Genomic DNA, 25,420 nt, shown 5'->3' with positions numbered 1-25,420 from the left:
CGTAGCTGCCATCTCTCCAGCTGACCTGGGAATTTTGGTCTGGGAGGATGGGCTGGGTGGGGGTGGGGGGGAAATGTGTGCCATTCTCGACAGGGCCTGGGGCTGAGGATCTGGAATGGAGAGCGGCCATATACAGGAGCCAATGGAAACCGGGCAGGAAGAGGACCTCACCAAAAGAGACTGCAGATGGAAGAGACGGACACAGCGCTCGGGGCAGTGGGAAGAGGGCGCCCCACGGAGGGAGGGGGAGGCAAGGCCAGAATAAACCACTGCTCCTTCTCACATTGCCTCGCTCCCCATTCTTGGTATCCATTGAACATCACTGTGTCCCACCAAATGTTGGCCGTATGCTCATCGCCTGAAGAAAGAAGAGACAGTTAGTAGTTTAATGCAAAGGTAAAGAGATTGACTGGTCTATTAAGTTGGGCAGCTAGATGGGGCAGTGGGTAGAGTACTAGGTTGGAAATCAGGGAGACTCAGCTTCCTGAGTCAGATTTGATCTCAGACACTTACTAGCTGTGTGACCCTGTGCAAGTCACTCCTCCCTACTTGCCTCAGTTTCCTCATCTGCAAAATGAGCTGGACAAAGAAATGGCATACTTGTCAAAAAATCACAAATAGGGTCATGAAGAGGCAGACAGGACTGAAAATAACTGAAATATACAGTTTGTTAGAGTCAAGTTTTTTAAAAGTTGATGAACTTGAACATAGTAAAAGGCAGTGATTAAATGTTCCCTGCCTCTAGAACACTGGCCATTGAATCCATAATGGGGTCACAGTTCTAGAGTTGGAATATACCTTTAAGACCATCAAGTTCACACTGCTCATTTAATAGATGAGTCCCAAGAAAGCGAAATAACTGGCCCTTGGTCTTACAGCCAGGAGGTGTCAGAGGTGGGAACCTCCAAGCCTCCAAGCCCAGCACTCCATCTTTCCTCCATTCGTTAACATACACAACTTGCTGCTCCCTCCCTCCGTCTTCCCTGTGTTTGTCCCCTCCACACCAATGTTGTAGATACTTCGAAGTATTTGTGGGGCCCCCTCCCAGTCTCAATGAAAGATACTTTCTTTCATTGGAGGAACAGGGATCACTTCATTCATTGTTTTCCCCAGCATTCTCTCAGGCCACTGCCACGTGATGTAGCAGCCAAAATGGGGCTTCCCTCTTGGGCATCATTAAGGGAAGGGGCAGGAAGAGGGAGGGGATCTCTGTCCCTGTCGGATCTCCTTTGGAGTGTCAGGGGCAGGAAGAGGGAGGGGATCTCTGTCCCTGTCAGTTGCAGTTCTGATTACCTGGAGTGGCCAAGAAGAGTGACCGGGAAGGGGAAGGGCTTGGGGTTCATGACTTGGGAAGCTCTCTTTATCCTGTCGAGGGGAAGCCTTCTGGGGGTGTGTAGAGGAGGGGCTGGCCTGGAGTCATTAGCCGCCAAAGGCAGAGCCAATCACCAGTCACCCAACACTTATGTAGCGCCTACTGCATGCTAGGTACTGCACTGAGCTGGATACCGAAAGGTACAACATATGTCCCTGCCCTCAAGGGCCTTACGATCTGATAGGGGAAGAGGGGGCAGCTGGCTCATCATGACCATGATGTCTGTGGTGTTGGAACCAAGCCAAGCCATTGATGGAAACTGAAGCAGGAATGGGTGCAAATGGCAAAGAGGCAAACTGAGGCTTGAGCTGAGAAGGAACTTCCAAGTGATGAGAGCTGCCTGAGGAGCAGCGGCTGCCTCATGAGGGGTGAGCTCCCTGTCTGTGCAAGTCTCTAAGCAGGACCCCGAGGCCCACTTGATTTTGCCACTGGCACCATGGGACCTCAGAGCTGGACCATAATTGTGGCTCAGTGTCTTGTTTTGGTTTGTACCTGGGATTGGGGGGAAGGAAGGGATGGAGCAAGGAGGGCCTTTCCTTCCAAGTCACGTCCCCAGTGGGGTCTTGCTTTCATGGCTGTTCTGTTGCAGCTTAACTTTAAGGATGAGACCAGAAACGTGTGTGTGTGTGTGTGTGTGTGTGTGTGTGTGTATGTGAGAGAGAGAGAGAGAGAGAGAGAGAGAGAGAGAGAGAGAGAGAGAGAGAGACAGGGACAGAGACAGACAGAGAGACAGAGATAGAGACAGAGAGACAGAGAGAGAGACAGAGAGAGAGAGATAGAGACAGAGAGACAGAGACAGAGAGACAGAGACAGAGAGAGACAGAGAGACAGAGAGAGAGACAGATAGAGAGACAGGGAGAGAGACAGAGACAGAGACAGAGACAGAGACAGAGATAGAGTAAAACAGACAAGGAAAGAAGGCAGGAGAGATATGTTGGGAGGAGGCTAAGGGTGGAGAGGCAGATTGTGGTCATGAGGTAGGGACCCAAACACCTGCTGGGCCTTTCTCAACTCATCCCACAATCAGCCCTAACATCTCAGAGCGAGTGTGGCGCTCGGGGGCCGCCTGACAGGGTCATCCAATATGACCCAAAGATTGCTGGGAAAGAGGCGCTCATGCCCTCCTCACGGTTCCCCCTCCCATCACAGGCATTGGCAGGGCCTTCTTCCTGCTCCCTGTCAGCCTGAATCTGCCCACTTGTGACTTGCACTCTGGGCCAATCAGAGCTAGCCCAGCTCCTCTTCCTCAGGCCAGGCCGAGCTATCCTGGCTCCTCTTCCTTGGGCCACACCAAGCTAGCCCGGCTTCTCTTCCTCAAGCCATGCTGAGCTAGCCCGGCTCCTCTTCCTTTCAGGCCTGGAGGAAAATGATCTGCCTGGCCCCGCCCCTCCTTCCCAGATGGCATCTCCAGGTTCTTGGCCCACTTCTAGGGGGCACGCATTCGGGCATTTTGTCCTGGCCACCCAACCGATGTCTTCTCAGTGAGGGCCTTCTCCTGGTGCCCCGGACCCCAGAGTCCCAGGGCTTCCTGTGGGACTGGATGAGGGCCAGCTCCGCTGGATTATTCCCTGGAGTCCTGGAGCCTGCTTCTCTTAATGGCCTTGCAGGGAATCTGCCTGAAGAAGCTCACCCAGCCTGCTGGTGGCTAGAGCTCTCTGTGCACACGGCAGATCCTCAGCCTTTTGTCCCAGGACTGGGATGCTCCCCTCCTCCCTCAGGCTCTGGGAATCTCTGCTTCCCCTGCAGGCTCAGCTCAGGGAGCACCCCCTGTGAGAGGTTCTCCCCCAAACCCCTCTGTCCACCTGTTCTCGTTCTTGGTCTCCTATTACCTCCTGTTTGCTGATCTCCGTGTACGTAGCATCTTTCTCTCCTCCCCCCAGACTTGAAGCCCCTTGAGGCAGGACTTGTGTCCTTGTGAACCCCCTTCCCTGGCCCAGGGAGGCAGTTGTCTGCCTCCGCTCCAAGCAGGGCTGGCCCCACGAGTGTCTGAGCCATGCCCTGGGCCTTCCCAGAGACGCTCAACGGGCACCTGCCTTCCTTTGCTGTGGGAAGATGGCTAAGCTCAATGTTGGTGTGTTCCGGATTGGCAGCCCTGGCACTGCCCCTTCGCCCTGTGACCATGCAGACCCTCTCTTCTTCACCTGCCATCTTGGAATCATTTCCTAACCCTTGAGTACTTTGGGTGTGACTCTGTAGGAAGAGTCACTCAGCAAAGAACAGGGCTGAATTTATAGATTCCCTCCCTTGAATTATAGGGCACGGTTGACATGGGCAACTTTGGGGATCCCCTTTATATGGGGAGTATCTCAAGTCTTCAGTGGCCGCCAGGTGTCCAGCAGGTTTATAACCTCTAAGAGGGCTCTGTCTGTCTCTCAGTGTCTATTTTTCTGTGCATGTTTCTCTATCTATCTCTTTCTTTGTGTCTGTCTCTGTCTCAGAGATCTCTGTCTGACTCTGTGTGTGTGTGTGTGTGAGATTTTGGACCAGACAAGGGATTTCATTGGCAGAGGGAGTTCCTGAGGGAAAACTTCCTCGCGCCATGGAAACCGCCACCTGCCTTCATCTCACCGTCTGAGAGCTGCTTGGGTGCTGAGAAGGCACCTGGAGGTAACGGGACTTGGCCAGAGTCACACAGCCAGTGTTGTCAGAGACGGGCCCTGTGCCCGAGGCTTCCTGACTCTGAAGTCGGCTCTCTCCCTCCCTGCCTCTAGAGCCGTCCGGGCTCCAGGAACATGCCCCTGTGGGGACGGCAGCGGCGCTCGTGGGGTCGACACGTGGAACCGCAGGTGGCAGAGGGATTCTCCCGCCATTACCGACCCCTCCACTCACTGTTGTAGTCCAAGTCAGTGCAATTCACCAAACGTCTATTAGGCCCTATTAGGCCCCCATGCGTGCCAGGTTTGTGTTGGGATCCGGCCACAGCCTCAATCTTGCCCACATAGTTATTATGAGCAATGCCCGCTGGTGGCACTGGATTCAATGGCTGCTGGAGGAGGCTGATTAAACACAGCTGATCTTTCATTGTCTTGGTCCTCGGGGCCCCCGTGTGAGTTTAATCATGGGTCAGGGAGGGCCGCTGCCTCCCGAGAGCTGCCAGCGGGGCTCCAGGCAGTGGGGGGCGGCCTTGGTGTTTGGGTGCCCCTATACCTGGAGGCCCCTCTGGGAGCGAGCAGGAGGAGCCAGAGAAGTTCCCGGAGCTCGCCCATTGATGGATGTCTCGGGGCATCCCTGGCTCTTGGGCACTGGAAGAATGTCCAGACACGGGACCTGTCGTGGCCACACAGAGCTGGAAATGGCCCAAACACCCAGGGATCCAGGAGCCTCTGGCCTTGGCCCTTGCCCCGCTCTGGGGCAGCTCGTTATGCAGGGCCCTCTTCCATAGCAGCCCTGCCTCCGGCCAGGCCCGGCCAGTGCCGTGGTCCTTCCTGCCCGACCATGGAAGACAGTTCTCCAGGCTAACGTGCCCTGGGGTTTTTCTAACCAGTCTGTGTCTTGCCCAGGCTCCAGCCCTTTCAGGATGCTCTGTATCTTCTGGACGCCCTCCTGCTGGTCAGCACCCCTCCCGGGAAGGGAGGCCAGTGCAGAGCCCAGCACTGGGGAGGGGGGGATGTTCCAGGCAGAGGCCTTTCCCCCCGGTGACTGCACTGGGGCTGCTGGAACCTTCCCTGGGTTCCTAGATGGTTCTAGGCCACCAAAGCCCCCCAGGCCTGCCCCCAGTCCTGCCCCCAGCCGCAAGCGCAGAGTTCTAAACGTCGCTGATTTTGGGGAAGCCCAAAGGAAGAATGCAAAGGTGGAGTCCAGAGGAGGGGGACAGCCCCCCTGCTGCAGTAGCCAGGGGCCCCCCGCTACTGCCAGGGCCTCCGTTTCTTGTTCGGTCTGCCTTGTGCAGTGTTGCCCAGCTCAGAATCCAACAGCCTCTGGTCTGAGGTTTGTCAGAGTCAGGCCAGGGACGGAGCGTGAGGAGACCCCAATGTCCGGCCCTTCTCATCGAGTCCCTGGCTGCCTTCAAGGCTCTCCTGCTGGGCCCCTTCCTACAGGAAACCTTTCCGGATTCCCTTCCCAGGAGCCAGCGGCAGGTACTCTCCCCTCCCCCTCCATTTGCTGCCCAGGGGGCTCCCGGGGCAGCTCAAGGAGGGCCGAGTGGGGGAGGCCTGGAGACAGGAGCAGGTCCAAGCCCCTCGGACCCTTTGTAGTGGGCGTGGGCCCAGGAGAAAGTCTTGCTTCTGCTGCCTGTGGGAGCCTGCAGGATGTAAAGTAGGGCAGACCAAAGGAGCCCTGGGCTGAGAGCATAGGGGCTCCCTCATGGGCGCCTCCCCACCCACGGGAGCTGGAAGAATCACTGCACTCTCCCAGGCTCCATTTTCTCTTCTGCTAAATGGGAGCTTGGCCCAGGGGACCTCAAAGGTCCCATCCAGGGCTGCACGGATGACACTGATTCTGGCAAGCCAGCATTCCTCCTGTTTTGTCCACGGGAAAAATATGGGTGGTGCTGGTGGCCAAGCCCACCCGAGTCAGCAGACTGCTCTGGGAGGGGGCTCTCCGTGCTCCGAGTGCCCAGCCCTGACCCGACCTCCGAGGGATGGAGGCCGGTGGCTCCGGGGTGTCGCCACCCAGGCTGCAGCCACCCCACAGAACATCTGCCCTCTGGCCAGGGGGAGATGCCCTGCTCAGCCCTTTCCCCTCGCATCAGGAAAATGGGCCCTTATGGATTTGGGCGGCCGACTCGGAGCCAAGGGAAGCTTGAGGGGCTCCCTAGCCTGAGTAGCTTCTTCCTGGGAGAAAGGGTCCAGAGGCGGAGCAGGAAAGTGTGGCTAGTGCCTACCACTGAACCGCACTGCGCCCAGAGGGAGGAGTGGGGAACCTTTGTTCTGGGCCTTTTCCAGGCTCCATCTGCAAAGGAGCTGGGCCCTCGTTCACTCAGGGACATTATGGGGATAGAAGACTGACCATGGCACTCTCTCGCTCAAGATTTTCAATGGCTCCCTACTGCCTGTAGAAGACAGCCAGATTCACGGCTGGTGGTGATGTTAGGGGCCGCTAGATGAGGAAACTGAGACCCAGAGCCAGTCACGCAGAGAGCAAATAGAAGTGCCAGAATTTGAACCCAGAGCTTCTCACTCGATTTCCAATTCTTCCACTTTGCAGTCTGTCTCCAGCTGAGCCCTCCAGGCTTTTCTCTGCTTCACTTGGAGGTATTGAAGGACACACTATTTTATGCAGGGGGGTGCTCCTTCCAGAGGTGCAGATTGCAGCCCATCTGTCCTGGGTATGTCCTTACTGTCCCATGATTCCTCCTCAGAGTTAACATAGGAACTTCTTGCATTCTCTTATGTCAGTGCCCACACTGTCTGTCTCTCTCCATCATTTCGCAATCTCGTTCAAGGACCAGCCCAATATTTTTGCCTTTAAGTTATCCATCTGTTATAATTGACAGTCCTCTCATCTCCTCCCCCCCAGCCCAGCTCCTTGCCCTCTGGCAGGGTCTAAGATACGGTACTAATGACGGGCTGCCTCCAAGTCGAGCCCCCACAACTTCCTGTCTTACTTTGGACTAAGGACTGGGAGTGCACATGCACCTCCTTAAGGTGGCTCTCTAGTGTCTCGATGCTTCATGACTTGCTGGCATCAGTAAAATATCAGCCATAAGCAGCAGCATGTGGGGGACTTCACCACTCACAGGGAGTCTCCTAGCCATCTGGGAGGCTCTGAAAATTCTCCATGGTCTTGCCTAATATCTGGGGCTAGGTTATATTGCACATTGCAGTTTGACTCGATCCTAGGGTCCAGACAAACCAACAAGGGTAAATAAATGCTCAGGAGAATGTTTATTGGAGGACAGATTCAAGGGCGGTGTTTTGTTCTGCATAATCTAATATGTGTTTCTTTTTTTTTAAATTATTTTAAAATTTAATTTAATCTCTCCCATCCTTTCTCCCACTGGAAAAAAAAACAATATATTAATAATAATGTGAAAACATGCAAAACATTTCTGTCAGTGATGTAGCAAAAAAAGAAAACACTAAAAAGAGAAAAATATGCCTCAATTTGCACCCAGAGTTCAACATTTTTCTCTGAAAGTAGATAGTGAAATGAGTCTTTTGGAATTGTCATCAATGGTTGTATTGGTCAGGGTAGCTAAGTCTTTCATAGATGATCATCATTATAACTTTGCTATCACTATGCATAATGATCTCTCCATTTTTCTCACTTCATTTTTCATCAGTTCATGTAAATCTTGCCATGGTTCTCTGAAATCATTCCCTCCTTGCCATTTTTTATAGCACAATGGTTCTTGATCACAATCTCTTCCCCAACTACTGAGCGTCCCCTTGATTTCCAGTTCTTTGCCACTACAAAAAAAAAAAAAAAAAAGAGTTGCCGTAAATATAGGTTCTTTCTATTTACTCTGCTCTCTTTGCGATACAGATCTAGTAGTGGCATTGCTAGACCACAGGATGAGCATATTTTTTTATTAGCTTTAAGATGTTGTTCCAAATTGTTCTCCAGAATAGTTGAACCAGTTCACAACTCTGTCAATAATACATTGGTGTAATCTCTCTCATCCCTTCCAGAATTTGTCATTTCTGATAGTTATCAGGGGGTACCCCAGAAATGTTTTAATTTGCCTTTCTCTAATCAGTAGTGATTTAGAACATTTTTTATATGTCTGTAGATAGCTTTCATTTCTTCATCTGAAAACTGCCTGTTATCCTTTTTATCCTTTATCAATTGGGGAATGGTTCTTAGTTTTATAAATTTGACTCCGTTTTCTTTTTTGCCCTTATGTATATATCTGTAGAAGCTTTTGTTAGAAAAATTTGCTGAAAATGTTTTGATATTACTTTATTGTTCATGGTACCTTCTAGCAAATTGTAGTTTCCCTGATTATCTCCTTTAATTAGCTCTACTTTTGCTTTTGCTTTGTCTGAGATCATGATTGCTACGCATACCTTTTTTGCTTCAGCTGAATCATATTTCTGCTCCCAATACTTTATTTTAACTCTGCATCTTTCTCTTTCAAGTATGTCTCTTATAAATAACATACTGTTAGATTCTGGCTTCTAATCCATTCTGCTATCTGGTTCCATTTTATGTCACCTTATTCCATTCACATTCAGTTGAAAACTGTGTTTTCTACTGTATCCCATTTTCTTCTCTTTATTCTCCTCACCTTTTATCCTATTCCTCCTCAAAAATCTATTTTGTTTCTAACCACTGCCTCCCTTCCTCTTTTTTCTCTTTTATCACCCCATTTCTTCTCTTATTTCCATCTCTTTCCCTTGTATTTCCCTACAGAGTAAGTTAGATTTCTATTCACACATCCCTGTGTGTAGGTGTATGAATGTGGATATGTGTATGTATTTTTTTTCCTCTCAGATAAATTCTGATGAGAGTGAGGTTCAAGCATTGCTCACTACTCCCCTACATTTTCTCTTCACTGTAAAATTCTTCCTTGTGCACCTTCTTAGGTGAGAAAATTTCCACATTCTACTTCTCTCTTCCCTTTTTCTCCCAATGCATCTTTTTTTTTGGAGATCATTCCAACAGAATTGACCCAAATCCACACCCTCTGTCTGTGTAAACTCCCTTTAACTGCTCTAATAGTGATAGAGTTCTAAGGAGTTAGATGTAACTTTTACATTCCCATATAGGAATGTAAGCATTTTAACTTTATTGAGTCTCTCATGATCACTCTTTTATGTTTACCTTTTATGATGATCTTCAATCTTCTGTTTGAATGGCAAACTTTCTATTCAACTCTGTCTTTCCATCAGGAATGCTTTAAAGTCCTTTATATCATTAAATATCAATTTTCCTTGAAAGAGTTATACTCAGTTTTGCTGAATAGGTTCTTGGTTGCAATCCTAGCTCCTTTATCTTTCAGAATATTATATTCCAAACTTCTTTTTCTTTAGCATGGAAACTGCTAAATATTGTGTGATCCTGACTGTGGCTCCATGATTTTTAACAGTTTCTTTCTGGTTGCTTGCAATATTTTCTTCTTGAAATAGGAGCTCTGTAATTTGGTATAACATTCATGGGATTTTTCATTTTGTGAAAAAGTGGTGAGTGGATTTTGTCATTTTCTATTTTACCTTCTAGATCTAAGATATCAGTATGATTTTCCTTCATAATTTCTGAAATATAATGTCTAAGCTCTTTTTAAAATTATACCTTTAGATTACCTTTTTGGTAATCTAAAAATTCTTAAATGATCTCTCCCCAATCTAGTTTCCCATATCAGCTATTTTATTCAATGAGCTATTTCACCTTTTCTTCTTTTTTCATTCTTTTGACTGTTTTATTATTTCTTGATGTCTCATAGACTCAGCTTCCACTTGCTCATGTCTAATTTTTAAGAAATTATTTTCTTTAGTGAGTTTTCATAGTCTTTTTTTTTTTACATTTGGCCAACTCTGCTTTTTAAGGTATTTTATTCATTATTTTTCATGCCTCTTTTACTATTTGCCTTTTTTCCTAATTTTCTTTTATTACACTTCTTTCCCCTCATTTTTCCCTCTATCATTCTTATCCGTTTTTTAAAAAAAATTTTTTCCAGGCATTTGTCTTGTGATTGCATATAATTAGCTTTTTTCTTTGATGCTTTGTTTGTAGCTCTTTTCACATGGTCTTCTCAGTTTATAAGTTGCTCTTCCTTGCCATTGTAGCAGTTTTTTATGCACAAATTCTTTTTGTTATTGTTGGCTATTTTCCCAACCTGTTTCTTAACTTTGAACTTTGTGTTAAAGTTAGGTTCTGCTTACTGTAGGGTGGGGAGGCACTGTGCCAAGCTTCAGGTTTTTTCATGCTGTTTTCAGAGATGGTTCTAGACGTCTGTAAGCTTTTGGTGTTTTCCAAAAGGTGAGATATGAGGGGAGGTGTGGTCACTGCTCTCCTGGGCTGTGCACTAATTTTTATCCAAGAAAAGCCTCTGTACTGCTGAAGCCTACAACACTAATTGTAATGTCTGGGCTAGCTTTCTGGAGGTCCTTTGGAAGGGCCTTTGTCTCAGCTGAATAGTCACTAAGAGGATGGACAAGAATAGAGTTCAAAGTCCTTATTGTCCCCTTCACAGTCTGTGTCTGTCATAGTCTGACCCAGTCTCCCTCAGCAGTGCGCCAGTCTGCCAGTCTCACTTCTGTTTGACTTCCTGTTCCCAGTTCTTATACACCCTATTATAATAACATCATTACAGCATACTGAATATACTGAATATGTGTGAACTAGAGAACCATTGCATCACTATGCTAAGTACTAAGTACTGGTAAACTAGAGAACCATTATCTCATCAATTCCTCTGAGTTAACATCTTGTTTCAAGTATACTTCTTCAGAGTTCTGGCTCTCTACAACTAACACTCCTGTTGACCCTGGGACTATAACCAGCTATCTTGCTAATGTCCCTGTCTGCCTTAGAATACTACCAGGACCCTTACGATCACAAGTGCTCCTCTCCACCATCGGATTGCTATACAGGGTAGTGTATGGGCAGTGGAGTTACCAATCAGTACCAGATGCAACTAGTGCCAGCAAAGGGTCCCCTGTAATCTCTGTTTGACCAGTTACCCCATCCCCTTCCTGTCTCTAGGCTGAGAACTTCCAAAGCTGATGCTGCTGAAGCTACTTTCACTGTCACTGTGTATGACCTCCCAACAGTCCTCCACCCAGGTGTCACAGACCTCCCTAGCAACCTCTTAAGTTTCTTAGGCCAGAAAAATGTGTCACTTACTTTTGTTGGTTCTGCTGCACCAAAATTTGATTATTTTAGAGTTGTTTGGGAGAATTCAGCTGGTTGTCTCCAATCTACCATTTTGGCCTCCTGAACCTAAACATTCTTTTCTTAATACTAAAGTGCATTAATCAAGTGCTAACTATATGTCAGTGACTGTGGTAAACACTGGAGATATAAATACATGCAAAAAGAGAGATCTCTCCTTCAAGTAGCTTCCATTTTAAAAGTCAGAAAATGGGCACAGTGGGAGCTTGTTATTGCCATCTGTAAATCAACTGTGTGACTGTTTGGAGCTGGTCTGCCATGGAAGACATTTTATAGGAAATCCATGGCAGACTCCAGCACATTTGCTGTTTTATGGTGACATGAAGCTAATTAGTCATTGTTGCTTGTTATTAATATTAAAATTATATTATAGTCCCATCCTCATTATGTGAGAGACCCAAGTGCCAATTGTGAACAATCACTTAGCCATCAGTCCTGGATCGTATGAAAACCTTCCTTTAGCCACTGCCTGGCCTAGGTTCCTTTGGATGCCCAGACACCACGGGTGAGCAGGTAAGTAACCTCTACTTGGTAGGCAGCCTGAATACTGAGACAAAAGGAATATTCTCCAAGGTTGGGGGAGGGGAAGAGGGAGAAAGGAAGTTTTTTTTTTTTTTTTTTTTTTTTTTTTTTTAAAGAAATTTCAGTTCCTGAGAATTAGTTAAGGGACCCAGGGAGAAAAAAAGAGACATTTGGAAGACACGTGAGAAGTCATTTTAAGCATGCGGTCATTTGCTTTGTTAGAAGAGGGATTAAATCTGTTTCTTTTGGCCCCAGAAGACCAAAATAATGGCGAGAAGCTACAATAAAGCCTATTTAGGCTCGATGTCAGGACAGCCTTCCTCACAATAACAGCTGCCCCAAAGGAGAAGGGGCTGGGCTCCCCCTCACAAGAGGTCTTCAAAAGGAGGCTGAATGACAGCTTGTTGGGGATGTTTCCAAGGGGCTCTCGTTCAGGGGTGGGTTGGGCAAGATGTTTCTGTGGTCTCTGCCAGCTCTAAGATGCTGGGATTCATCCAGGGAGCCAAGAAAAGATTAGTCCCTCTGCAGTCCATGGCCAAAAAGGGGTGGGGGGTGGGAGGGAAGGGCTTGCCTCAGGCATGGTAGATTTGGAGGGGAGGGAAGCAGATCCTCATCTGCTTGAGCTGAAATGATGCCAGAGCCAGAGAGGCCAGGGGAAATGGATTCTAGGAGACTGCGATAGGGACAATTTTGCCAGATCCATTTCATTGGCTAGTGCCAAGAATAGTGTTCAGCTATATGTCCTCGCTGGTTTGCAAAATGCTTGCCTGGACACTGTAATACCGACAGATCCCATTTCTGTGGCATTTCTGAGGTTTGCAAAGTTCCTTCGTCCCAGGAAGGAGGTCATATGTACGGAAGATATTTACAGATTCTTTTTACAGTGAAGAAGCTAAGTGGCCCCATATTACTGCATCTCATTTTATTTCTGTAATAGCCCAGGATGTTAGGAAATAGAGAGATTATTGTACCCATTTTGCAGATGACACTTGGGAAGGTTAGATTACATAACTAATATCAAATAAATCAATAAATTTAAAATTACTTAAGTGCCAACTATGTGCAAAGCCCTGTATCTGGTTTTGGGAATACAAAGACGAAAACGAGAAATAGTCTCTCTCCCCATAAGGATTTCACATTTTTTTGAGTGAGACTGACTCTTCTTAGATAAGCATACACAACATGAACAGAAAATAAAGCCAAGGTAGTTTGAGTAGGAATCCGGAAGGCTTTGGATCAAAAGTGGCTCTTGAGGTTTGTCCCAAAGGAAAAGTGGGATTTTTTGGAGGCAGAAGTGAGGAGTGAATGAATTCCAGCATTCTGCATGGTGGTTGACTCTGGCCCTAGTATCCCTTGGCTAAGCCTGTTACATTTCCTGCCCTGGCCTTCAGTGTCCCGAGGGCCTACGCGATGCCCTTTTGTCCCTCCTCTTACAACATTTCCCCTAAAGTTTTGGGGGCAGAATCCCATATATCACCTGAATAGAGAATTATTTAGGTTCACAGCCTGTGCAGATACTTAAATAGCATTAATTTCACCAAGTTCAAGTCCAAAACTGGCAGGGCTTGCATCTGTTGAGCTGGAGTCTAAGACACTTGTTCCTTAGGGTGTCACTGGTAGGCTGCCTGCAGCATCTGGCCTGGATTCCTGGACCCCCTGATCAAAGACTCCACTCCCAGCACCTACAATAGAGCGTGAATGAAAAGGCCAGTGGCCTTAGATAGGATGGGGTGGGGTGGGAGAGAAGGCAGCCCTCAGAGTCTCCTCCTTTATTATGTGCAGGAGCTAAAGAGCCCTTTCCTGTCAAACACAAACTCGGGAAGAGCCCTGGCAGGTGCCAAGTTAGGCCATGTTGAAGATGTTGCCTGTTCCATTTAAAAAGCCAATGGAAAAAAGTGCCCAACCACCCAGTTGGTCAACGAGAGATATCCACAAATGTGCCAGGCTCCTGAAAGCAGGTCCCCAAAGTCATCCGAGTGGGGAGGCCATCTTTGATGGACGGAGCCCGCACCAAACCTTTACCACACGAGTCTGGGGACTAATGCCGAGGTTAGGGGTCAAGGGAAGGAAAGCCATGTTGGGAAGCCCAGAGAGACCAACTGGAACGGGTTTGGAAGGAGCACAGGACCACACTGCCTCTGGTTGATCTGTGGTTGACTCTAGGTGGTGAGAGCGATGGTAATAAGATCAGTAAGAATAGGAATAACACTAATAATGAAAACAACCTTTACACAGCACTTAAAGGTTTGCAAAGCATTGTTGTGTGAGGCAGGGACTATTATTACCCCATTTTGTAGATGAGGAAACTGAGGCTTAAAGAGATTAAGTGACTTGCCCAGGCTCCATGAGTGTGAGATCTATGTTAGAGGAAAGGATTATCCCATCAACAGAGGGGAGGAAGTGAAGGAGGATTAGCACCAGGGCCCTGGTGTGGAGAAATTCTCTTCCTTCTATTTGTCACCATTCATTTTCTATCCATCCACCAATCAGCATGCTTTTAGTTAGTAGTAGTGTCCTGCCAGGGCGTGCAGTGGGTGCCGGAGAGACAAAAACCTTATTGGATCACTCTCTGCCCTCAAAGAGTTCCTAAGCTAGAGGAAGGAGAGAATATGGGTGTCTATATAGGCTTATATCAAATATCAGCAGGAGATCCCGACAAGTGGAGGGATTGTGCAGAACCTGAGCCTTGAAAGAAGCAAGCAGCCTCCTGTTTGGGGGAGCAGGACAGGAAAAGTAGCTTGCTTTCCTCCCAGATGAGCTCGGCGTTGGGGATCTCTGTCTGGCCACGGGAGGGAGTGACAATGAGAAACTCATTTGGTTCCAGGCCCCCCGATTCCTTGCTGTGTCAGGAGTGGAAGGAGGTTGGGTTTCTCCCTAAGCCCTGGAGCAAGGTGGTACAGGAATGATGGCGGTGATGACAAAAGACAAGTTTAACATGGGAGGTCCCAACATCCCCTCTTTTAAAAAAAATCCCTGACATATTTTTCTTAATGACTAAGCATCTTGATCAAGGACAAGGACATCCTGAAACAATGACAAGTGCCTGTAGGCACGGGGGCCTTGTTCCTCTGTAGTTATGACCCATGCCGGTCTGGATGTGACCCCAGAATCATTAAGCTTCCAAATTTGGCCCCATTTCTGCAGAATATCAGAACTCAAACATCATCGAGTTGCCTAGTTATGGCTCTGGGCCTGAGGCCAGCAGCGGTCCTTGCCTTCTTTTGATTAAGCTGTCAGTCAGGGCTCCCAACTCTATTAATCAAATCATTAATTAACCAGTTGATAATGCAATAGGTTGTTTTGCTTGCTGCCAAGGAAGGGATCCCCCAGAGGCAGCCAGGCTGGGATAAAGGAGGATGGGAAGTGGGCTCAGTTGGGTAAATTTACCTCAGAGTGAAGATAAAACTTTTGAGTTTGAGATCAAGGTAGTCTCAACCCAAGATGGCACTGGAGTAACTGTCACAGCTGGGTTTTAGAGGGAGGGAAGGAAAGCACATGCTGGGCATGAACTCAGAAGCTCAGCCCAAGGTTATGGACAGTCATTTGTACCAGAGAATGGGGCCTTGGAGTTGGTACCTCCATTTCCTAGAGGACAAAAATGAGGTCCATGGGGGGGGGGGGAGAAGTAGCTTGCCCAAAGTCACACTACTAGTTAGTGACCCAGCTGGGACTGGACCACAGCTTTCCTGATTCCCTGTCCTGTATACTTCCTCACACCCCCTGCTGGTCTTCAGATACTGGTGAAAAGGGAGGCGGGGGAACCCAAACTAGAATTCTAAAAGTCGTCTGGCATCCCAGCTGTCATTCCTGCCCTGTCTCCCCTCACTCTCCTATGGGGGAGGCAAAGTTGAGTGCCTCCCTGTTCTGCATTTTATAAAGCACGGGGCAGGTGAATTAAGCCAGAAGTTTGGTCCTTGGCAGAAAGATGGAAAGACAGATCTTGTTCTGGAATGTGACCTTTGGATTCCAGGATTAAAGAGGTCAGAAGCCCGGCATGGACCGGGGAAGAGCAGGCCTTTTCTTTTAGCCACTGTCCATCATGCTTTGTCTTCTCAGAGATCGCTAGAGTGCCTATAGCACACAGCAGGTGCCTAATTAAGGCTCATTGACTGGACAACAGGCATCTATCTGTCCATCTCACCATCTCTATGTCTGTCCATCTCTCTACCCATCTCTTTATCTCTCTGCCTATTATCTATTTATCTGTCTATCCATCTTTCTATATCTCTGTCTTTGCTGACTTATAATCTCTGCCTCCTCTCTCTTAATTTGTTCTTATTTACTTAAAATACATTTTTATTTTTGGTTATTCTGAACTTGACAATAGCAACCAACATCAGACTCCAACAGGAGTCTTCCTGACATGTCCTGCTTTCCAAAGGGCTGAGGCACCATGGAGCTGTCCCATGTACCTGGGCTTCCCTCTCAGCCTCCTTTGTGCTGTGTTTCTTGGAAAGTTTCATTGCTGCTTTTAACTTTCTGGCTTTCTCAGCTCACTCTTCTTCCTCCTCCTCCCCCCAAGTAAAAAGAAATTCCTCCTTGGTGATCAGTAAGTACAGCCCACCCTTTCATCGAGGCTGAAAATGTCTCCTTGGTCCCTAGACTATCCTCTTCCGCCAAGAATAGAGGGGCAAGACACTTCCTCTTCAGTCACCTGGAGTCCTAGTTGGTCGTCGAATTCTACTGAATTCTAAAGTTTCCAGATCACAAACATTTAAGTTCCTGCTCTGTGTGGGCTGCGAGGGTCATAAAAAGCCAGCCCTTGCCTCTGAAACATTTATACTATATTAGGGGATGGACTATTATCAAGGGCCATGTGGGAAGCCCACTGACTTTGGTGCCATCAGAAAGAGTTAGGGTTAGGATGTGGAACAGACACTGATTTCTGATCCAGGAGAGTGATCCTGAGCTGGGCCAGAGAGCACTCTAGAGCTTAGACAAGAGGCAGAACTTTCCAGGATGACAGAGGCCTAGAACCAGGAACACAACTGGAGTTTGTACTGTAGGCTGAACTGGGTTTGGAACTGGGGCTGCTGAAGTGGGAGGGCTGAAAGGTCTGGACAGAAGCCTTGAAATGAGAAAGAATCGGGCAGGTCAGTAAGTCTGCCGTGGTTCCATGGCCTCAGCCTGGGGGCCTTAGCGTGGTAGCCTTCTTGTGCTCGCAGCCAGTTCCTTCCTCTAACTTCTAGGTGGTGACATTCCTCCTCCTCCTCCTCCTCCTTCTCCTCCTCCTCTTCCTCTTCTTCCTCCTCCTCCTCCTCCTCTTCTTCCCCCTCCTCTTCCTCCTCCTCCCTTCTCCTCTTCCTCCTGCAGGCTTCATCTATATTGTCAGTACTGTAAGGCCCACCCACCCCCAATGTCATAACCTTGTTTAGCTGAAGGAGGGAGAGAGGAGTGAAAGCTCTCACTTAAAAGCACTCTAGCTAAGTGAGGTTAGCCTCAGATTTTTAAATTTTAAGACATTTGAACCTTTTTAGGAAAAATCTTTTCCCCAATCCATTACTTCCTTGGGCTCCCTGCCCAGAACAAAAGTTTTCTGGAGAGATATAAATATAGATCTCTATAGACACGTATGTGTGTTTTACTATCTTTATGCATACATGTGTATCATGTATTTATATACACCTACATGTAGGGTCATCCCTTAACATCCATTATCCCGGAAAATTCGGAGGGATGGGGGCTGGAATCTGTGTGGGGATTTTCTTCATAACCAATTCCTATCAGCTGATTTTTCTCTTTCCTCTCAGCAGGGTGAGTGGGTGGGGGCTGGGATTCGATTAAATGAATGATCTGGTTAATGGTGCGAGTATCCAGGTAGGAAGTACTTAGCAGGTCCTGGTTAAAGAGTTTTCTGCTTGGTTCCAGTCAGAAAGTGAGGACTGGGCTCGAGGACTTGGGAGTGCAGGAGGCCCTGTCTTGGGCCACCCACCAGAGCATTTAATGGAAATCTGCTGTGCCCCCAGATGCTCCTGGACCCCACTTATCTTCTAACTTAAAAGAGGGATGAAATGCCCAGTGGCAGAAGGGAGCACACATTCCTCACAGTGTTCCTTTGGCTTGGCTTCCCATTCAGGTCCATCTCGCTTAGCTTAGGAATTGAGGGTGCTTTTTTCCCCTTCTTGTCAACAACTCTCGCTGATTTTTCTTTGGCTTGTTAAATACAAGCGTGGCACAGACAGGGCCGAGGGCGGAGGCCCGAGGAGGCAGGTGACATTCAGCAGCTAGTTTCTCTCTGAATAGTGAAGGACAATCAACACAAGAATCTCTTTTTGCAGTAGGAAAGGCATCTTGGCTCAGGAGGCTTGTCAGTGTCTATGGAAGCCGTGGGTGGGCAATAACCTGACTCCTGCCCCTGTTCCCAGGGTGACTGAGAATAGGAGGTACAGGGAACCCACTGGTGCCCACCAAAAGCTCAGTGACCCCTGGGCCTGGCCAAAAGGCCAGAGAGCCAGTCTTAAGGCTTCGTGTTCTATTGGTTGCAAACCTCATCGCTGCCCTGTGAATCATCTCAGTCACAGGGGTGGGGGGACTTGCACCTCCTGCCCTTTTGGGGATTGGCCAGCTTGCCAACAGACTTGCCAGCACCTCTGAGATGCCCTAGGCAGTTTGTTGGCTCCATGTTTCTATTAAAGAACTAAATTGGGGTTGGTATTGTTACTCCCCGGGCCTGGAGCCAGCTCTTGGATTGTTATCCCTGTCATGGGGTGGCAAGGTTTCTCTGCCCCCATCCAAGAACTCCAGAAATCTACCTTCCTTCAGAAACCCTGGCCTGGAATACAGTGGTACCACATATGTGGATGTTTCCATGAGCAGCAGGGGTGCCCGTGGGCCGGGCAGGTCCTTCCCGAGGGTCCCAGCATTGCTGGAACCCTCTCAGGCGCTCACTCAGCAGTGCTGGGGGTCCCCTAGATCCCGCTTTGGTCAGCCCCGGAGATTTGGTGGCGTTCTCTGGTATTCTCGTCACCTCATCTCCTTCCGGACTCGCTGCAGGAAGAAATGCCCTTTTCCAGCCTCTCCCCTCCCCTCATAAAATCCCAAGGCTCTGAACAGAAGAGCCTTCAAAGCTTGTCAATGGGACCCTTCCATTTTACCGATGAGGAAACAGGGCCTGAGAAGTGACACCTTGTTTCAGAGTCAGCCAAGACTTATCAGGGGTCTAAGCCGGCTCCTCTGATGCTTCTATGGCTCAAACTGTGACAAGACCCCCACCCCCACCCCTTGTACAGCTCTAAGGGTCAGCACATCTTCTAGAGGTTGCATCTTCTGAGGGCTTGGGCCACTCCCCCAGGATAGTTAGTGGGGAGCTCTGGTGGATTGGAAGTGTCCATCGTAGGTCAAGGTCTTGGAGTTCCTCGGGCCCTGAACTTGATAAGCTTCCTCCTGTGAAGGGGACTGAGACCAGAGAAGGGGTGCTGCTGTCAGCCAGGCAGGAGGCCTAGTGGTGGGAGACCAAACCGCTCTGAGAAGGGAGGAAACGAGAGCAAGCTGCCAGCAGAGACAGTGGCCAGAAGCCTTGGGGGCGAGTGCGACATGCCTCTGACACTTACTAGCTGGGTGTCTCTGGGCAAGTCACCTATTTTTTTTTCTGTCTCAGTTCCATCATCTGTAAAACAGGGATAATAATAGCACCTACCTCCAGGTTGTGAGGATAAAATGAGATATTTGTAAAGTGTTTTGCAAATCTTAAAGCACTTTATAAATACCAGCTTCCAGCTATTATTACCCAGTTCTGGTAGAACTTCAGGCTGCAGCTGGCAGGCCTGTTCCCTCTGAGGAGCCTATTCCTGCTTTGTTCATCAAAGCCTTTGGCAAGTCGTGGCTCTCTACCATGGATTGCATCTGTGTCTTTGATGGCCAAAGTCAGGATTGGAAGAGACCAATTAATCTTGCCCCAAGTGGGGAAGAGGATAGGACAGTGTCTTATTTGTGAAGCCGGCAGCTGAGTGTGTAGAGGCTGAGCCAAAGAGAATGTAGGAGAGAGAAGACATTTGGGTTTGTTATTTTAAATAATTTCCTCGAGGGCAAACGCATCCGTATGTGATCAGGGGAGCATCTATAACCTTTGGAGCTAGGTGGTGGAGGCTGGTTGTTTGATGTGTGTGTGTGTGTGGGGGGGGTTGATGTGTGAATGGGTGAGATTTTGGTTTTGTTTTTACCTTAGTGCCATGTGCTGGGATGGCAGGATCTCCTAACCTTGTTCCTCTAGAAGGCTTCTGACCTCAGATGGGATGCCCCATTATGTGTAACCTAAATCTCTAAATTTTGAACCAAAATGTACAACTTGATCTGGATTTCTATTACATTCCATCTTAGCCCATCCCAGTTGAATCTGCTGAGATCGTTTTACAGAAGCCCAATTTCATCATCTGCCATGTTAATTCTCTTCCAGGTTTAGATGATCTACAAATTTCATAAGGATATCAAATATACTTGCTCAAAAAGCTCAATCCATTTTTTGGATTGTTACAATGGTTAGGAAGGTTTTCTTTACATTGAATCAAAAATCATCTCTTAACAGCTTACTCCCATTGCTTGAGTCCTTTCTAGGGCCAAGGAGGGCAAGGTCTGTGCCTCTTCTACCGGATCGCTTCAAATATTTAACTGACTAGTCTTCCCCCACCCCCATTGCATGCTCTTGTGGTTATGGATATGTGCCATTTTATCTTTGTTTCTTTTTTCCTCTGAGCTAACAGGAATCTTGGGTTGTTTTTCCAACAGTTTTTATCAAATAGTGAGTTCTTACTCTTTGGGTTTATCAAAAACTAAGTTACTGTGGTCATTTACTCCTGTTTCTTGTGTACCTGATCCATTCCACTCTATTGCTTAGCTAGTATCAGACGGTGATTCTTGAACAAAAGTTGACATATGTCAAAAATTTCATTGATACTAAAGTACTGAACAAATGTCAGTGATGATGTTGGTGATTGTTGTTTCACGTGAATTTTCTTTTTTATTAAGGCTTTTTATTTTCAAAATATATGCATGAAGTTTTTCAACATTGACCCTTACAAAACCTCGTGATCCAATCCCACCCCCCATTTTGCCCATCCCCTCCCCCAGATGGCAGATAATCTAATATATGTTAAACACCACATGGATTTTCTAATTGGTCTTTCCTCATATAGACAGCTTTGTCCATTCCTTGAGTTATCACTTGCACCACCAATAATTATATATTAGGTGACAGCCATAGGAACTGACAAGTCCTTGAATCAGTTTGAGTCATCCACACTCTCAGTTTTATGATTTTTAAATATAATCATTATTTATTTTATTTATATGTATTTATATAATTTATTTATTTATAATTATAATTTATAATAAATAACATTATTTATATAATCGTTCTCTCCTTGTTAGGTGTTGTTAGCACGTGGAACTAGTTAAACCAAAGTTATAGAATGAGCCTGTTTACTTTTTGGCTTATAAAACTCTCCCTTTTGGTGATAGAGAAAGCAGGGATTTTGAGGAATGAGCAATATGATAAATTAACACTAGGACAAGAGCAGAAACAGTGGATTTGCTGATTGAAGAAAAGACATTAGTCACAATAGCTTAAAAAAATCACAGTAAGTTTTCCTTTCAATTTTCCCTAATGTAATTTTCTTGATGCATCTTGCAATCGAACTCACCTTCAATTTAGTTGGTATTCTTGCTAGCCTTAGTAGACTGTGTCTGAATATGTGTCCAAGAGCTGGCAGGGGGCAGTGGGTTAAGCCTGGGATGAGGAGTCAGAGGACACGCTTGCTAACTTTGGTGACACTTTATAAGTGGCAGTAGGGCTCTGGGGAAGTTTTGTAATCTCTGTATCTATAAAATGGGAATAGCAATACATGCACCAGGCACCTCACAGGGTTATTATGGGACTCAAATATATTAAGAGATGTGAACTCATTTGAAAATACAAAGGACAAAATCAGTTCTTCAGCAGATTAATGCTTAAATTTGTCAATGTGGGCTCACCCAATTATGAGATACTCTCATTGGCCACCTCATTCTGTATGTGACTCTTGTTTATAATCCTGCAGAAGTCCTTCATCAAAGTTCTAGCCGTTGCCCTTGAACTCTCTTGCCACGTTGCCAGGAAAGGCTGTGGACTGTGACCTTGTTGTTTGGGTCTTTGGTGATCACAAGTACAAGGACTTGGAAATATTTAAAGTGATCAAAAGAGACCTCGGAGGCACAAAGTTAACATTTTGTCAGCCTAATACCTGGATCCCCTTGCTCCATTTTGGTTTGCATTTCCCACTTCTTTTAGTGATCCTAGTCCAAAAAACTCGATCCTTTCCTACCCATCCCCTCCCTTTAAAGATTTATAGATTAGAATTAATGGTGATCCCAACTATGGTACCAGGCTGATTTAGCCAGACTATGATTCTAGTTCTGCAATTGTAGAGAGCCTTATCAACATTACTTCACGTGGTCTTCACAAAACCCCCCAAATAAGTATTGCAGGTGGCAGAGCCCTATTTTATAGACAAGGAAACTGAGTCTCTGAGAGATCAAAAGCTTTGAGAATTGCTCATTCTAATTCTAGATTGAGTCCTCTTTTCAATAAGATTTGCAGGCTTGAATTTTTGGTGCCTATTTCACAAAATTGAATCCATCATAATTTGCTCTATGATCATTGAGCCCTTTATCTGAGGCATATGACTTAGATGGCCTCAGCCCTTTTGAGGATGTGCCATTTGAAAGAGCATCAGGGGATGGGTAGAATTCAACTGGGATGACATTTGGAAAAGGTCACAGGCTCAGGTCCATCAAGGCCAATCATGTGGCATCTTGGAGCACAATGTGTTTATTTTGACTACATTTATTCATCCTAAAGCAGCTGCATGACCTTGAATCAGACATATAATCTCCTAGGATCAGAGCTGGAAGAGATCTAAAAGGACAGTTGGTCCAGCCACTCATTTTGTAGATGAAATGATTGATGTCCACAAATGTTCCCAAAGTTACACAGTCATAAGTAGCAATGACCTCTTTGGATCTCAGTTTCTTCATCTGCAAAATGAGGGGAAAGGGCGGGTTAACTTCTGAAGTCCCTTCCAGCCCCAGGTTTATAATCTTGTGCTTTTATAATTCTATTCAAGATATATTCTTCACTAACATCAAGGAGCAAGAATAAAGACTTCAAATCCAATGTTATCTCTCCTTAGCTTGGTTTCTGTCTCAAAGAGTCAGTCCTCTTAGCCATGACACTGAACCAAATCATTCTCCATCCTGTTCTAAAAATGACACCCTTGAGATCATTCCCTGCAGATGGATTGGAAGGACAGCCCCCTAGACAACAGAAATGCATGATCTTTTGTAATTCAGCAAAAGCCCAAGGGCTTTGATGAATGTATGCACTAGGATGTACTTTGGAAAATGTTAAGGGGAGAATGCATTTGCAAGAGAACGTATGTTATTGTTGTTTAGATATGTCCGGCTGTCTAGAACTCTTTTGAGGATTTTCTTGGCAAAGATACAAAAGTCTTTGCCATTTCTTTCTCCAGCTCATTCTATATATGAGAAAATAGAGTGGTTGAGATCAGAGTTTGAATTCAGGAAGTTTTCTTGACACCAGATGTGGCACTTTATCCGCTCTTAAGAGAAGACATTTTTTTCTTATTCAGAACTCAGGTTTAGTCAAGAAAAGCATGAGCCTGATTTATGTCAGCCTTTGCCCTTGCCGTCATGTGCCTTTTTAGCCTCTGGTGGGACAGACATATGGCGCTCATTGGTTATGCCATATTGCAAAATAAATCTCCCACATCTGGTCCCCTCTGTTCTCTACATTTGTAATAACAATAATAGGTCACGCTTATAGAATACTCCGAGGGCTTTCAAAATGCTTTCTTGGCCCTCCACAAACAGAACTTTCTGAAGTAGGTCCTATTTTGTCTGATTCTTCTTGGTTTTACCGGTGCAATGAGGGAAGCTCAGAATGGATCATTAGTGCTGCCCAGTTTAGGAAGCACACTGATGAGCTGGATCAGAGAAGCCATTTCCCATGGGCGAGGTGAAGGACCTAGCTTTGTTGAGTGTGAGAATGATAAGACATATGTAGCAGCTTTCCACAAGGGTTTGAAGGTCCTGAGCTTGTTCTACATAAATGTGAGACTGAGGCTGGATGGAGAGTTTGACTTCTTTCCTACATGATCTGAGAATGTCAATCAATTTTCCCCCTCTTTTTGGAAAGGCAATGATAATTGTTCTTTAGTTGCTTTAGGATGATGAACCCTCTATCATTGGGTCATAGGGGATTTTGTGATTATACTTCCCCAGCCTGGCATGTCTGTTTTATTATTCAAAAAGAGCACACTGAGTGGTATGACATATGCTTTAATTTATAATTATAATAATATTTATGTTATATATATTTTATGATATATATTATATAATATATAATTAATTACAAATACTTTAAATATTTAATCATTTTGGATTGCAGGATGCTAATACATGTCTCCACATTCACTCACCCAATTTGATGGAGCTTGTACATCTCTGACCATCAAGCAGTTAGTAAGTGGTTTTTATCTATTCTTTTAACTTGGAAGCAACAGCACTCAGCTCTATTTAGGGCAAATATGAATGGATTCAAGCAGAGGCAGCTCCATGCTCCAGCATTCTCATGGAAGTGTCATATCCACATGGACATCCATGTGTGATCCGCACCACGTACATGGAAGAATTTCTAGCAATTGGGGGAACAGTATTTCTGGTTTCCTCTGGCATCATCTCCTAGTATTATACCTTGAGCATCATTTACTTTTCTGTCCTCCATAGAGCTGATCATCTCCATGCCTGCAGCCTTGGGCCATCCATTTTTTTTGACATTTAGTAGTTGTCTTGGATTGACCAAAGTCCTAATCCAAACAATGATGTTTCCTGTACTTGATTCATCAGGGTTTCAAAATTTCTGCCAGCTCTTCCACCCACTGTGGCACTCTCATCAAACAGAAAGGCTGCAACAATCCCCACTGGCCAACATCCTGATTGGTATGCCTCTATTTTGTCCTTAACTTTTCCCACACCTGAATTCACGCTGTGGCCAAGGTGTTGGTCTTAAAGGGAGTTGTTATAGTTGTTATTACTGATGGCAAGACTAAACCTCTATCTAGTATGATGTTTCCTATGCTCACACACACACATATATAAATATATAGTTACACATACACAATTTTATTTTTGTACATGTACATCTCTCTATCTGTACACAAATAAAATGCACTAACATTAGAGTCTTAGACACTATCTGATACACCTAATAGGCTGTTGTGCAAAGTTGCCCAATGGCATCCCCGAGATGTGACATTTGTGTTTGATCCTTTTCATTGATGGAGAGCGCGCTGAACTTATAAAAGAGATGGTTCCATTTGGGGATAGATCCAATTCTTTAAAAAAATTATCTTTTGTCTTAAATAAAAACTACCTCCCTATAACTTTGAATCATTGCTACTAGTTCTACTTTATGAGGCTAAGCAGAATAAAGCTTATCATCTTCTATACATCAGTCATACAAGTATTTGAGGAACGCAATTGGGATCCACTCCACTGTACCCCAATCCAAGTTTTCTCTTCTCCAGATTTAGTTTCCTTGGTCTCTTTAACCTTTATCTAAATGAGTTTGTTTGTCAATGTCATCTTTAAAGAATGGTGCCCAGGAGGAAACACTATCTACCAGCTGGCTTCAGTCCACCTGAGAGTACAGTGGGACTATAACTGCCCGTGTTCTAGACACTGAGTCTTTATTAATGC

The 25,420-nt window shown here is 46.1% G+C and overlaps 1 protein-coding gene across 18 annotated transcripts in view; it reads left to right on the top strand.

Annotated features, from left to right (window-relative positions):
• The window catches only part of PCBP3 (poly(rC) binding protein 3), a 298,571-nt gene that overhangs the window by 5,783 nt on the left and 267,368 nt on the right, over positions 1-25,420 (top strand). Inside the window, exon 3 of one of the 18 annotated variants that reach the window (XM_031968320.1) lies at positions 94-2,032. The exons of the other annotated variants lie outside the window; for them this stretch is intronic. Coding sequence (XP_031824180.1) covers positions 94-381 — 288 coding nt within the window. The 3' untranslated portion in view covers positions 382-2,032. Of the gene's footprint in view, positions 1-93; positions 2,033-25,420 lie in introns of those variants that run through there. 18 annotated transcript variants of the gene reach the window in all.

The sequence above is a fragment of the Sarcophilus harrisii genome, chromosome 4 (assembly GCF_902635505.1).
Source record: "Sarcophilus harrisii chromosome 4, mSarHar1.11, whole genome shotgun sequence".
In the NCBI taxonomy this organism is placed as follows: Eukaryota; Metazoa; Chordata; class Mammalia; order Dasyuromorphia; family Dasyuridae; genus Sarcophilus; species Sarcophilus harrisii.
Note: the sequence above shows the minus strand (reverse complement) of the source record. Positions and strands in the feature narration are given on the sequence as shown.